The 13,915-nt window shown below is 40.2% G+C and overlaps 1 protein-coding gene across 1 annotated transcript; it reads left to right on the forward strand.

The window, feature by feature from the left end:
- Window positions 1–3,077: 3,077 nt before the first annotated feature.
- Nhe2 (Na[+]/H[+] hydrogen exchanger 2) lies at window positions 3,078–13,708 on the forward strand. The gene is made up of 7 exons (XM_070305270.1): window positions 3,078–3,290; window positions 3,597–3,841; window positions 4,508–5,052; window positions 8,148–8,411; window positions 10,613–10,809; window positions 12,736–12,992; window positions 13,399–13,708. Exons 1-7 carry the CDS (start codon window positions 3,078–3,080, stop codon window positions 13,640–13,642), a joined length of 1,965 nt encoding a protein of 654 aa, XP_070161371.1. The 3' UTR covers window positions 13,643–13,708.
- Window positions 13,709–13,915: the final 207 nt, after the last annotated feature.

The following is a 13,915-nucleotide window of genomic DNA, read 5'->3' on the forward strand; positions in this document are numbered from 1 at the left end:
TATTTCGTTCGTACTTTCACTTGGTATCGATGCGGAAATAATCTCACGATTATGCGCTCGGTACGAGGATGAAAAAAAACGCGACCAATCCAAGGTTGCACGTGGCGTAAAACGTAAAATCGATACCCGCTAGGCACGAACAGCTAGCGAGAGCGAGACGACGGTAAAAGAGGCGAAAGGGAAATAAGTATGTAGGGTACGATATCCGTCTGTTGCCATTAAAAATATATTCCGCGATAGATTTGAAAAATATGTCACCAAAAATTGTAAAATAATTTAATATAAATTTAATGACGTTTCGGCGAATTAAATATAATATTGTAGAATGTTAAATAACATTTTTAGTTAATATCAGGCGAATTTAAAGAGAGAGAGAGAGACTTGGCCATCAAATGACGAGATAATAGTCTTGCATGAAATATTTCTAAAGGGGAGATCGACCCATTTTCTTAATCTGTCGTCATTAATGGGAATAGCGACAGTGACGAAGAATTACAGTGTGTAAGAACGGGGTAACAATGATGGAGCCATTTTTCGAAGGGGTTCGCGTTACTTTTATCGTCTCGTCCCGATTTTTCCACCGGATAGCGCGATAATGATGCACTAAATCAAACAGCCGCGGACTATTTCATCGCGTACAGCATGCGCAAGAACGAGAGCAGATGGTTTCTTATCGTTTTACAGGTAATCGTATTTTATCTTTATATAAATAAGCGATTTCTCGTATGCTGGCATACGCATAATGCAAGCAGCAATCAAATATTGGGTGATTGCATAAGTTCGTGCCCGATTTAAATATAAACTTCAATAGATTATATTTTAGAGATAACACTTTTATTAATCAATTATATAGTCTCCATTCATTTCTACAATGGTTTTCCAACGATCTATAAGCTTGTCGATTCCATTTTTGAAGAAAGAACTTGGTTTTTCTTGAAAAAAGTTTCTAAGGTGGTTTTCGACAGCTTCCTCGGAATTGAGATTCTTGCCATTTAAACTATTCTGCAAAGACCGAAACAGATAAAAATCTGAAGGCGCAATATCTGGAGAATATGGCGGGTGCTGCAGAATTTCCCATTGCAACTCCTGCAGTTTTCCTGCAGCTTATTCCTTTCAGTCAGGAGACGCGGCACCCACGTATCAAGCTTGGAAATGTATCCAAGCTTTTTTAAATGACGAAAAGTGGTTGAATTATCAATGTTTAGCCTCTCAGCAATATTCTCAGTTGTAATCCTTGGGTTTCTTTCCACTAAGGCATGCACAATGTCATCATCGATGCCAGAAGGTCGTCCAGAACGGGGTTGATCCTCCATGTTGAAATCACCATTTCGAAATCTGCCAAACCACTTTTTGACTGTTCGGAGAGCAGGAGCGCGGTCCAAATAAACGCTTTGAATTTTTTTTTGTGCAATCCCAACACTCACGCCTTTCCAAAATTCATATAGCATTACATGCCGCAAATTCACCTTTCGTTCTCCATTTTTAATGATTTCTCTTATGCACAAATGGACTTATCTGAACAATGTCCGACGCTAAATTGACATAAGACAACGTCATCTATTCGGTGTAAGCAACAATTACCACACGAAAACAATAGAACTCCGCCATGCAGTAACTTAATGCCATCTATGAAAATCGGGCACGAACTTATGCAATCATCCAATAGATTTGTACTCTCCAGCCGAACGACTACTTTTATTAAGCAAACGGATTCGTCGACGATGAACACGATGACACTTGCAACAGTTAAATCGAACCATAAAACCTAAAGTGAGTCGTTTAATCAATCGTCTATCGAAAGAGATCGTATGAGAGAAAGATCACCGGTATGCGAAATGCACGTCAGTATTTTCAGACGCAGCGCTTGGGTTAGCGATTTTTACATCCGAGTGGATTTGCGCTCGTTGCCGCGCGACAAAACGTACAAGGGGTTATACCATGAGCCGTTAGATCTTGATAAACGCCAGACGAGATTGTCGAGAGGTACGTACGAGGAAAAAGATAAGGGCGATAGAAAACTAGCTAGGGAGAAATGTGGTCGCGCGAGTCGCGCGTCTCTCCATATCGTTTCGCAAACAGCGGACGCCTTTCCTACCGGGAATAATTTGTCAAACACAGAGAGACAAAAAGACAGAAAGAGAGAGAAAAAGGGGCTCGGCGCCTTGATAATTTTTTTTTTTTTTTTTTTTTTTTATGCGAATAGAAGCCGCGCAATAAACCTTTATCTCCAACCGCACATTTCCTATCGCGCCTTATGCAAAGAAAAAACGCGGTCCCGATTACTTCGTCGCGTATATCTTCGTGACGATAATTACCGAGCAGTCACCAAGAGTCCTCCCTCATCGTTCGCGTCAGTGCGTCGCCGTGATAATACGCGATGATTGATAATACGCGTGATCGCGCGAGATGCCAAACAAGCTCTTTCGCGCATATACGCCGAAATGTTCGAGAGCCGAGACCGCGGAGAGGATCCGCGGGCAACATCGAGCGATGCCGGCGCGTTCGCCGGGCAAGGTCAGGGTGCGAAACGTCGGTGTCTCCGAGATCAGGCGACAGCGACGTGACTCCGGTTTAAGGTCGACGTCAGTCAAGGCTTCGCGACCGATAAGACGCCAGGCGTCCCGACGCCTCGTAAAACGTAACGTCTGCGCGTGCAAATCGTTGGCGCAAGAAAACCATCCCCGGGCAAAGCGCGCTCTTCAATCCCCAACCGCGAGTCCTCCTCGAACGAGAAAGTATCTCGTAAGCGTATTACGACGCCGCTAGAAATCCTTAGAACGGCGATACGATCTGTAAATCTCGATCGCAAACAAGCCACGTGATCGCGTGTGTATTTCCGGCAGAAAAATTCGTTCGTAGAAGAGAGTGCGCGGCACATCGGCGCGAAACGTGCGGGGCGCTCTCGACGCCGTTGCCGTCGAGGGTGACTATATCGGGGCGTCGCGACGCTTGCGCGGCGTTTCATCGACGATCAGCTGGTTTGGAAGGCTTCTCTGTCGGATAGAAGCGACGAGGAGAGACTCAGTCGAAGGGGAAAGGAGAACGAGGAGAAAGCGGACAACGAAAGACGAAGATAGATGGAGCGGGGTGAAAAGGCGAAGAGAGATATCACATCCTATATCCAGAGTCAACCGTTATACCCATCGTCGCCGTCGATGACGAGGGCAGTGCCGTTGTTATCGGCGCCGTCGTCGTCGTCGTCGTTGGTCCACGACCGCAACGACGGTGCAGTGTGCGTCGGTACGCGACCGTGCGGTGCTGCTGTGCGCCGGCGAAGGTGCGCGACGTCCGTAAGTTCGGTTCGATGAATCGTTCGCTTGTACTTTATCATAATGCGACACGTTCGCGTTATCATCGTCACGTTTCTTCCTGTCCCTCCACCACGTCGTCGTCTTCGGGCCGCCGGGGCCGCGCGTCGATCAGCCTCGCGCTCGCCGCCGGGCGACGCCGTCAAGACTTGAGAACGTCGCCGTTATTCGTGAGCGGCGCGTAAGACGAGCAGCATCGCGCGACCAGCAACGCTCCCGTCGTTTCCTCGTCGTCCGATATCGGTCGCAATCGGACTCGCATTAATTTACATACGCGTTTGCTCGAAGAACCAACCAATCGTGAAGAGAGTCCAAGATTCCGAGCCAAAAAGGCGTCTGTTCTTGGCTCCTATAATCGCGATCGCAGTTGAGTCTTCGGTCAATCTCGGGGCAGGGGTGCGTGTATCCTCAACGACAGTGCTTATACTCGGACGACGCCGTTCCTTCGATGCTGCTCCGCGCATCGAGGAACATGGAGCGCCAGCAGCAGCTGTCATCGTAGCGCGCGGATGCTTCTTGGCGCCCAAGTGGGTGTGAGTCACGCTTAATTATTGGATTTGACGTTTCTAATGATATACGGCCGCGATTTGTTATTGTCGTATATTGTTTCGGCCCACAGTCCGTACTTGATTCGCCGGAGCGATCACACGAGGAAACAAGACTTGCTTAGTTTTGTTTCTCTCAAAAACATTGTATCTTTAAGGTGTCGCTATAAAGACAGTATTAGCTTTCGAACGAGAGGGACAAGTATACGCGAAATAAAATAAAATCATTTATCATTGAGAGAAAACTCTTATGTAAGATTTGACAAAGACAGGAAATTAATTGTCCTCGACAATCGTGTGTCTCTGACGAGAGAAGATAGAGAAAATTTATCCACCTGAAGCGAATCGGCTTGCTGTTGGCGTAGCGTGAACCAGGAAACTACCACGCTACGGGGATCACACGCGCGAGACGTGGTGATTATATATGTGTGATCGCACTCGGAGGGTAGAACGGGACTCGTCCAAGTTAAAACCGCCCCTGTCGTGTCGTTTCGCTACGCGGAGAGATTAGGGGAATCAATCGCGGGGGGATAGTCGGGATTAACGCGCGAGCGTGTGCTCGCCGTTGCGGCGGTTCCCTTCTGATGGTACAGCGAGTGACAGTAGTGACTCACCGGCGACGGACGAACGCGGACGACGACGCGGATAACCGCTCGCAACAGAAGCACCGTCGTCGTCGTCGTCGTCGTCGTCGTCTTCGTCTTCGACCCGTCGACTTGTTCCAAGCGCCATAGGCCTCGCTGCGATGATCATCCCCGCGCTCCTCGTCGCCGTGCTCTGTTGTCCGGGATGCGGTCGCGCCGAGCTCGCGCGCTTCCACGAGTACGGATCCGCGGAGCGGATCCCGGCGGAGAAGCATACCGCGTCGAACGGGCCGCAGGGCGACGCCGGCGACTTCCCCGACGATCTTCACAGCGCGTATTCCGGCATGGGCTTCGGGCCCATGGGTCCGGTCGTTCGCTCGGCTCTGCCGAACGGCGCCACCCTGCGCAGCCTGTCATCGAGCAGCGACGACGACGCCGCGCAGCATCCTGAGGGCACGCAGCAGCTCGCCGCGCACTCCGGCGACTCTTCCTCGGATCGAGCCGTTGAGCAATCACCGAAGCCAGAGTACCACGTCATCAGCGTCGAGTTTCCGCGCGTCGAGACGCCGTTTGTCATCGGGATATGGATCTTCTTCGCCAGTCTCGCAAAAATCGGTAAATATATCAGCGAGTTTTACATGCGAAAAATAATCAAGATTTATTTTCTTTCTTTCTTTCTTTCTTTCGCGAGATAATATAATCGGGAAGAGATACGTGTAGGCGTGAGATTAATCTCTTTGGAACATATCCGTTCAATGTAAACAACACAAGCCTTTCGATATTTGAAAACAAATTTATTGTAGGTAATGACAGACAGATATGACATTCGCGATAAATATTTCTGATAAATCAAGTAAAGTCTTATGTAAAAGTTGATATGATCCGACAAAAAGAACCAACATCTCTTACGTCTATGTATTTTCTCTCGAAACATTTCAATCGAATATACTTATCAGTATACTTATCTTTACTCTTTATATAAGTGCAATAAATTTTTAAAACCAGACAGATTTGTTTTTTTACTACGAATATATAACAGGGTTGGGAACGTTACTCTATAAAAGTAACGCGTTACCGTTACCGTTACTTAAAAAGTAACGATTCGTTACTTTTCCGTTATGTTTTTGTTTTTTGTAATGCTAAAATAAGCTATTAGATTAGAAAATTATTTAGTAATCAATATTAAATGTAATAATCTATGTTACGATTAAAAACTCTAAATTAGTCACTATATAGCAAGCGCTTTTTATATTAAACTTATTTAATGATTCTAATTTTTTATATTAATATCTTTACTTTTTAATATACTTATTTTTATAGGAATTTAAATTGTAATTTACAAATTTCAATTTTGTTGAAAATTTTTATCCAACATTATTTTTAAATATTGATAAGAGAAATATTGATATTATTAAGAGTGTATCCCAATATTCATTGTCAGTATTGTAAAATCTATAATTTACGTTACTATAGATTTTCAGTACTGGCAGTGACTATCGGAATGCAGCCTATGATAGAAGGCTACAAAATATTTTTCAAAAAATACATCTATTGAATAGATATAAGATAATAAAAACCAAAAAAATAACGATAAAAGTAACGGCTAATTCGTTACCGTTACTGTAAAAATGTAACGACGTTACCGTTATCGTTAGAAACAGAAAAAAGTAACGATCGTTAACGAAAAAAAGTAACTGTAACGGTAACGACGTTACAAGTAACGCGTTACTTCCCAACCCTGATATATAACGTGTGATTTCTGTCATTCTTTAATAGATTATATTGTAATATATATAAAAAGATGCTAAGAAGAATAAAAATATTTTCTTTCTAATTATAATTTCCTATAAGTCATTTTTACATAATTAAACTTTTTAAATTAATATTTTTAATACGCGGAATAAACATTAGAAACAATTAATTAAACAATGTAATATATATGTAATATACATATAATTTTAAACATCACGATAGAGACAACATATATTATTTGAAAATTGTGTTATACTGTAAACGTGTTTCTCATCCATTGTTATAATCAAAAATACATCTGCCACACTTTTATTATCTGCCTGTGCATATTAGATCAATGTCAATTTTTATAGTAGTGGCGCTTTCCGATGTGAATACATTAGCGCGCGTCATATTTTTCCGCTTGCTTACATAACAAAAAACGTGACAAACGTCATTGAAAACCAAGTTGCAATATTCGTTAAGTTATGCAAGGCTCATTACACTTTTTTGCCGCAATAAAATTCATTTTTAATAAAATAATATATAATACTATAATAATAAAAAATATTTTTGCGCAACAAAGAGTTCTTCATTGCATTGAAAATATGATTGAAAATTTGCATTTTAATACATTTGACCTGTGATCCATTTCGTATAAATCAGCGTGAAATACATGAGTTTGCCTGCAAGCTCTTGAGAAATTGCTCGACGGAGTGATGACGATTTTTTTTTTTTGCATTTTGCGATGAATAAAGATGTAGCTTTGACGTATCAAAAAATTTGAGAATGAAATATCTTGTAACGCGTAGCCCCGTCCTTGTTCAATACGCGACAACGATGGCCCGACAAATTCGAACGTACATTCCATATTTATCGGAGCAATATGTCATTGTACTACTACAATAGATAGATGCAATTTTCCTCTCCGATCCGTGCAATTTTACTCGCGCCGTATGCACTCGTGGAGCACGTAAGCAAGCGATCAAACGTGGTTAATCGAAGAAGAGCAAACTGTGCCGTTGATATTTCTGTCGTTTGACGGTGAATAACGATGGTGAAAGAATTTCGAGTAAAAGCGAGAGAGGAATAAAAAAGATAAAGAATAAAAAATGTGCCTGCACGCACACTCTCTAAAATGAAATTCAAGATTTTGTTCTTTTTATAGAATTGCAATAAATATTTTCTATCATATAAATATAAATGAAAATAGCTGAACTTGAATGCTTTCATAAATCTTGTTTTTGGCAATGAGTCAGCATGATTTATATCGCTGTTTCATTCAGCCGCTCATTTATTATGGTTCGGGTTGCACACGATCGAGGCAAAGATTCCACAAACAAAAATATATATATATATATATTTTTTTTTTTTTTGTATATATATATCGAGTGATGTAAGTGAAATATCCGACACATTCTTGAATGTGGCATATTGTTGTGCTACAATACATAGCACGATGCGGCCGCACGTGAACGCGGTCATCACGAATTATTGTGCCGAGTGTAAAAAACTGCATGACACGCACCCGTTGCACCTGCCGCTGGAATCTTTGTCGCGTATCTTGTGGTCGCAGCCATTCTCGAGATCGAGATTTCTCGGTGAGTTCAATTACCGATGCTGTAAACACGACTAAAAATCATTCTCACGTTTCTACACGGAGAAAAAACAAAACTTGTCAACTTGATTAAATCCGTTTAACTAATTATCATTTTTTTTTAAATCGAGATATTTAAATTATTTAAGTCAAATATAAGACACATTAAATCGAATATGACGTATATTTGATTTAAATATTTGTTTAATTAAATATTTTAATTTAAAAAAAATGGTAATTAGTTGAACGGATTTAGTCAAGTTAATAATTTCTTTTTTTCTCAGTTTGCAGCATCGGAATTCGTAACTCTGTGAGAATCTGGTTCTCTCGTTTTCTCTTAAGTAAGAAAAATATGACATTTAACGCGACGTTCGACGTTCAGGCTTCCACATGACGCCGAATCTCAGCAAGATCTTCCCGGAGTCCTGCTTGCTGATCACCGTCGGCGTGATCGTCGGTCTCCTGCTGTTCCAGGCGAGCAGCGTCCACGTGTCACCGCTGACCCCCGACACGTTTTTTCTGTACATGCTGCCGCCCATCATCCTGGACGCCGGCTACTTCATGCCCAATCGGCTGTTCTTCGATCATCTCGGAACGATACTGCTGTTCGCCGTCCTTGGAACTATATTTAATACCATGTCGATAGGTCGGTAAGCGGCGACGATATGGCCGGCGCTTTCAACTGACGCACCGGGCAAATTTTCGACTCGAATTATTTCTTTTCCTTCGACGCAGACCGATCGTTTTCCGACTCGGACGCGATCTTGCCTCGCCCACATACGTTGTCTCCGCACCTAGAAACGTAGACCCATATCCACCCACTTATTTAGAATCCCAGGAGACGAAACTAACTGACGATGAGTACGTTATCAAAGTGATTTCGGGCATAAAATGATGTGAAATAATATAAAGCTTGCTACTGTGTTAGAAAATTGTGACGGCGTATTAGGACAGAATCAAAAGAATAACTTAAGTCAGATTTAATAAATATGGTAGATTTAAATATAGAGCAACAACTTTAGACTTTACGATAAATGGATCTCGAAGAGTAAAAGAAAAGACTCAAATCTAAATTTAATCTGTATACGAAATTATCAATGCTTTCGAGACTTTGTGTAATAACAGAAACGATCGCATAAAACGCGAAAATTAAATATGTCAATTAATTTATGCATGCATAAATTAATTTGTTGATTTATTAATGAGGAAGACACAGAAAAAATGCGATCGATTCCGCAGAAATTGACGGACTTGTCGTTCCTCGCATCTCTGTTTTCGCAGTCTCTGTTCGCGCGGATGTTCGACTTTAGAAGGAAACGCGACTTAAGGACGCGCGAACGAAAATAGCAAGTGCGTCGAAGAGAATGTCGCGATGATGACGCGGGAACATACGCGTTATTCGCATTTATATAGTGACTCTGTCACATCGCGGTGATAATTATTATCTCTAGTATATATGATCGGTCTATCGCAAGATCGATAAATAGAGTGATTATTTCGATGCTGACTTTATGATAATCTCGAGCGAAATTATCGTTGCTAAAAAAAAAAGGGAAAACCGGCGTGATGTTCGATAAAATATGAATCAAAAATTTTATGTCCGATAAAATTTCGTTAAAAGATGCAGATATGACCGGGGGGAAATAACGGGTACGGATAATCGATTAGAATTTAAGACCTCGTATATAAAGAGATTGTCGGTGTCATATTTTCAAGCAATTACTTTTTATTACTAAGAGAGACGCCAGGACTAACTAAGATTAATAACAAAAATAAGATAAGAGCTATTCGTGCGATCATTTACGAATAAATCATGAATGCAAAAACCATTCTTTTTTATGTAAATAGATGGGATATCATAAGCTTTTCCCACGGGGGAAAAAGATCTTCGTCTTTAGCTCTTGTGGCCTTAATTTATATTAAATCTTCGATTATTACAATTCTAATTTCGAATAATTGAATTTTATTTAACAAGCACACAGCAGTAGAGAAAATTAATGACTATTAGATTCTAATAAAAAACTAATACCATAACTGCTTACAATCTTAATTAATATAAAAATGACAGATACAGATATAAAAGGGCAAATTTCTCCGTCGGAAAATAAAATTTCGACAATAATTCTTGAAGGAGTGCAAAGCAAGATAAAAGGGTGATAAAGGTCGCGGTAAAACATTACATTCGGATATAATTATTTTTAACGGCGTTTACCATAATTATTGCGATAAGTTCTAACAATCTTAACTGAATTAATCAATGAAAAAACGCGACAGAAATGAAAACTCCTTATCTTTCTAGAAACGTGTCATGTATAACTTGCAAGTAGATATAACTCGGTCTATGTACAATACAACAATAGCAGCGATAATATGAATTTAAGCACGTCTTAATTAATGTACACGATTAGAGCAGATTAAAAACAACGCCGTAATCGTCCTGAATCCTCAAAAGATTTAATATCTCGTTCGAAAGGAAGAAGGAAAGCCTTAACAAGTACGATAACGTGTGGGCGGGGCGCCGGTATTCGATAATGTAAATTTCTATCTTTGGCAATATTAATCTCTCTCTCTCTCTCTCTCTCTCTCTCTCTCTCTCTCTCTCTCTCTCTCTCTCTCTCTCTCTCTCTCTCTCTCTCTATCTATCTCTTTCTTTTTCTCTCCCATATCGCGGTCAACGACTTCCACGAATCGATAGTACAATAATAATCTCACTAAATTGACAATTTACTCGGATGTATTGAAATTGGATTAAAAAGAATAATTTGACGATAATTAGTCCGGCTCGGTAAAAGTGTCAAATGTCAGATGCTCGTACTTATTTTTGACGAAACGCTATATCTACTTTAGGTGCGTCGTTATGGTTATTGGGGAAAAGCGGTATATTCGGTTGTGAAACGCCCATCCTCGACATGTTTCTATTCTCGGCGTTGATCAGCGCCGTTGATCCCGTGGCAGTGTTGGCCGTCTTCGAGGAGATCCATGTTAACGAGATACTCTACATCGTCGTGTTCGGAGAGAGTTTATTGAACGACGCGGTCACCGTCGTGAGTATCACATTATGTATTTATATTGATTATTATACAATACAATCTTGTGTATGCCAAGGAATTGATTACGCGTAGATAGTACAATGAATCTGCGAGAATCTTTTTTTTTTTTTTTTTTTTTGGTCGCGAACTGTCAAAAATCTCTGACAGATGAAGATTAAGGCGCCGATCAATTTTTGCGCGCGAATCTCTCTGTGTATCATACGTCCGTTAAATAGATAATCGGAAGAAAAGTGGGATATATCCACTCTTTCGTCTTTTGAAACAAAAAGTAATCATACGATGACGTAATAAATAAAAATGTCTCTAACACGAGAACATTTTTAATTTTTAGAAATTTTTATACAAGTAAAATAATATATAATTAAGTAAATTGAATAAAATTAGAAAGAAATAAAATGAATGAAGCACATATCTCTATTCGCGAAAGGGTTAATTTTTAATTATTTCAGTGATTGCGAACTATCGTTATAATATAAATAATCAATAATATGTGACAGGAGAGAGAAAGATAAGATCAATATACCCGTGATACTATTTTATATATGACCCGGTCGGTCTCTTGCTTTTCTCACACTCTTCAGAATTGACCCTGAAACTGACGTAGATTAATATTTTTCCGTCAAACCCCCATATTAGAATATCTGATACGTATAGATGAAGATGGAATAGAGTAAAGCTTACTTGTGATTTCGCGAAACGACAAGCGACTCGTCAACCGGGCGATCGATATAATATCGAATTACATTGTCCATAAGAGCGAGTCAAATACCAAACACCTTCGCCTCGTTTAAAAATTAATATCGTATTTGCCAGTAAAGCATACGAGCTGCAATCTATGATTTCATTTAAATAAAACAAAACGATATAATGCAAATGCGTCTTGTAAACACGGCTTGACTAAACGCACGGGCGTCTCCACGATTATTAATATCGTTCACGGGTAATTAACTCTCGAGAAATATCTCCGCATCGCTCGAGCAAAAATAAAAATAGCTAGGCAAATTTTACATCGCGAGTTTCATTCGATTATTCCATTTTTATTTATTACATAACGAGACTAAACATTGCATAAATAAATGAAATCGGTATATCGCTGACTATTATTATATTAGGTGTACAACTTCACTTCCGCCGTTTTCCTATAGATGGCTTTAGCGATAAGTAGTGGTCGAAATGAATAGATCATAGACGTCGTGCAATAAACTTGGGCATCTGTCAACATAACCCCATAGAAACATTAGTCGATTTGTGTCTGTATCATAAAGTTATTCTCGATTGAAAATGTCAGTTTACGAGCCAAATTCTCGTCATTTGCGGGAGGTTTTAATTTTCTGCATCAATATGAAGAAATCTGCGGCTGAGGCTCATCGAATGCTCTCAAATACTTACGGTGAAGCCGCTATTAGTGAAAGAACGTGTCGTGAGTGGTTTCGACGCTTCGAGAACGGTGATTTTCACGTCGAAGACCGGCATAGCGGTGGAAGAGAGAAGGTTTTCGAAGATGCAGAATTGGAGGCATTACTTAATGAAGACTCGAGTCAAAGTCAAAAAGAATTGGCACGATCATTGGGAGTGACTCAACAAGCAATTTCAAAACACCTAACCAGTTTTTTACAATAAAGCCTCGAATTTCGGGAAAAAAACGGCGGAAGCAAAGTTGTACACCTAATACTATATTTATAGTTAAATATTTTCCTAGTACTTACGGGATCATTAAACGGGGTCGCTTGCAAAATGTTTCTTTTTATCGCGATAATTGGAGCCAGGCCAGAGCTAACGTAAGAATGATAAAGGTTGCGTCCCTAACGATCCGCTGGCCATTAGATTCGCGCTGTACAATATATGCGAAGCTAGCGAAGGAAAGTGTCAGAGGTTATTGCAACAACTTGAAGTAAAAGGCCATTTAATACGGATACGCAGGTGCTCTATCACATGTTCGAGACGTACAGCGAGATGGGCACCTCCAGGATCATCTACACGGACGTGCTAGCGGGCTTAGCCTCGTTCTTAGTGGTGGCGATCGGCGGTGTGTTCATAGGTATAGTTTGGGGTTTCGCTACTGGCTTCGTGACCAGATTTACTTATCAGGTACGCGTGATCGAGCCGATCTTCATATTCGTGATGGCGTATTTGGCTTACCTCAGCGCTGAGATCTTCCACTTATCCGGTATATTGGCGTAAGTAAATAATCGCTTTCGACCGTATTGAACATCTTCAGTCCCAAGAAATAATTGCAACATCGCTAAATTAAAGGATTAATAGACTCGACGACGCTTCTTCATAGTCTTCATCATGATTCGAGAAATATTATTAATCGTGAAATTAAAATTCCTCAATGAATGTACGTCGTTATTTTATTAGGCTTGAAAATTAAAGAGAATTGAAATAAATTCGCTAAAGACTTGCCATAAAGGAAATATTAAATGAAACAGCATCGAATAAAACGCTTTAAATAGTACGTTTTATCTATTGTATCATTGCTCGCCTTTTCCAGATAAGATCGCCGCTCATGCTTTTTTAAAATCCTCGATATAATGACAACTGTCATGCTATTCATTCTATATCTCGCGACTTTTATTCCAGAATAACCTTCTGCGGTATTACCATGAAGAATTATGTCGAGGCCAATATATCACACAAGTCTCACACGACCGTCAAGTACACAATGAAGATGCTGTCGAGTAGCTCGGAGACAATCATTTTCATGTTTCTTGGTGTCGCCACAGTGAATAATACTCACAACTGGAATACATGGTTCGTCGTCATGACGATACTCTTCTGTTCCATTTATCGGGTTGTGGGCAAGTATAAAAGCCACATTCTCTAATTTCAGAAATTCTCCTCTACAACATGCACTCTAAACGCTTATCTTCGAATAGCTATTAATGGAATATTCAACTATTTTGAATTCTTCACGCAAGTAATTAATTATGATTTTCAATTCATATATTTGCACTCTAACATTCTGATTTATAAACTTTCTTTTACATGCCATCATCGGGCATGTATAGATATAGAATTTAATCAAAATCTTTTCAAGTAAAAAATCAAAATCATTTGAAAGATAATTAATTATCTTCAATCGCAGAAGGAGCATTTA

Source organism: Polyergus mexicanus, unplaced genomic scaffold (assembly GCF_030449975.1).
Source record: "Polyergus mexicanus isolate NDT 795.1 unplaced genomic scaffold, iyPolMexi1.0 SCAF_12, whole genome shotgun sequence".
NCBI lineage: Eukaryota > Metazoa > Arthropoda > Insecta > Hymenoptera > Formicidae > Polyergus > Polyergus mexicanus.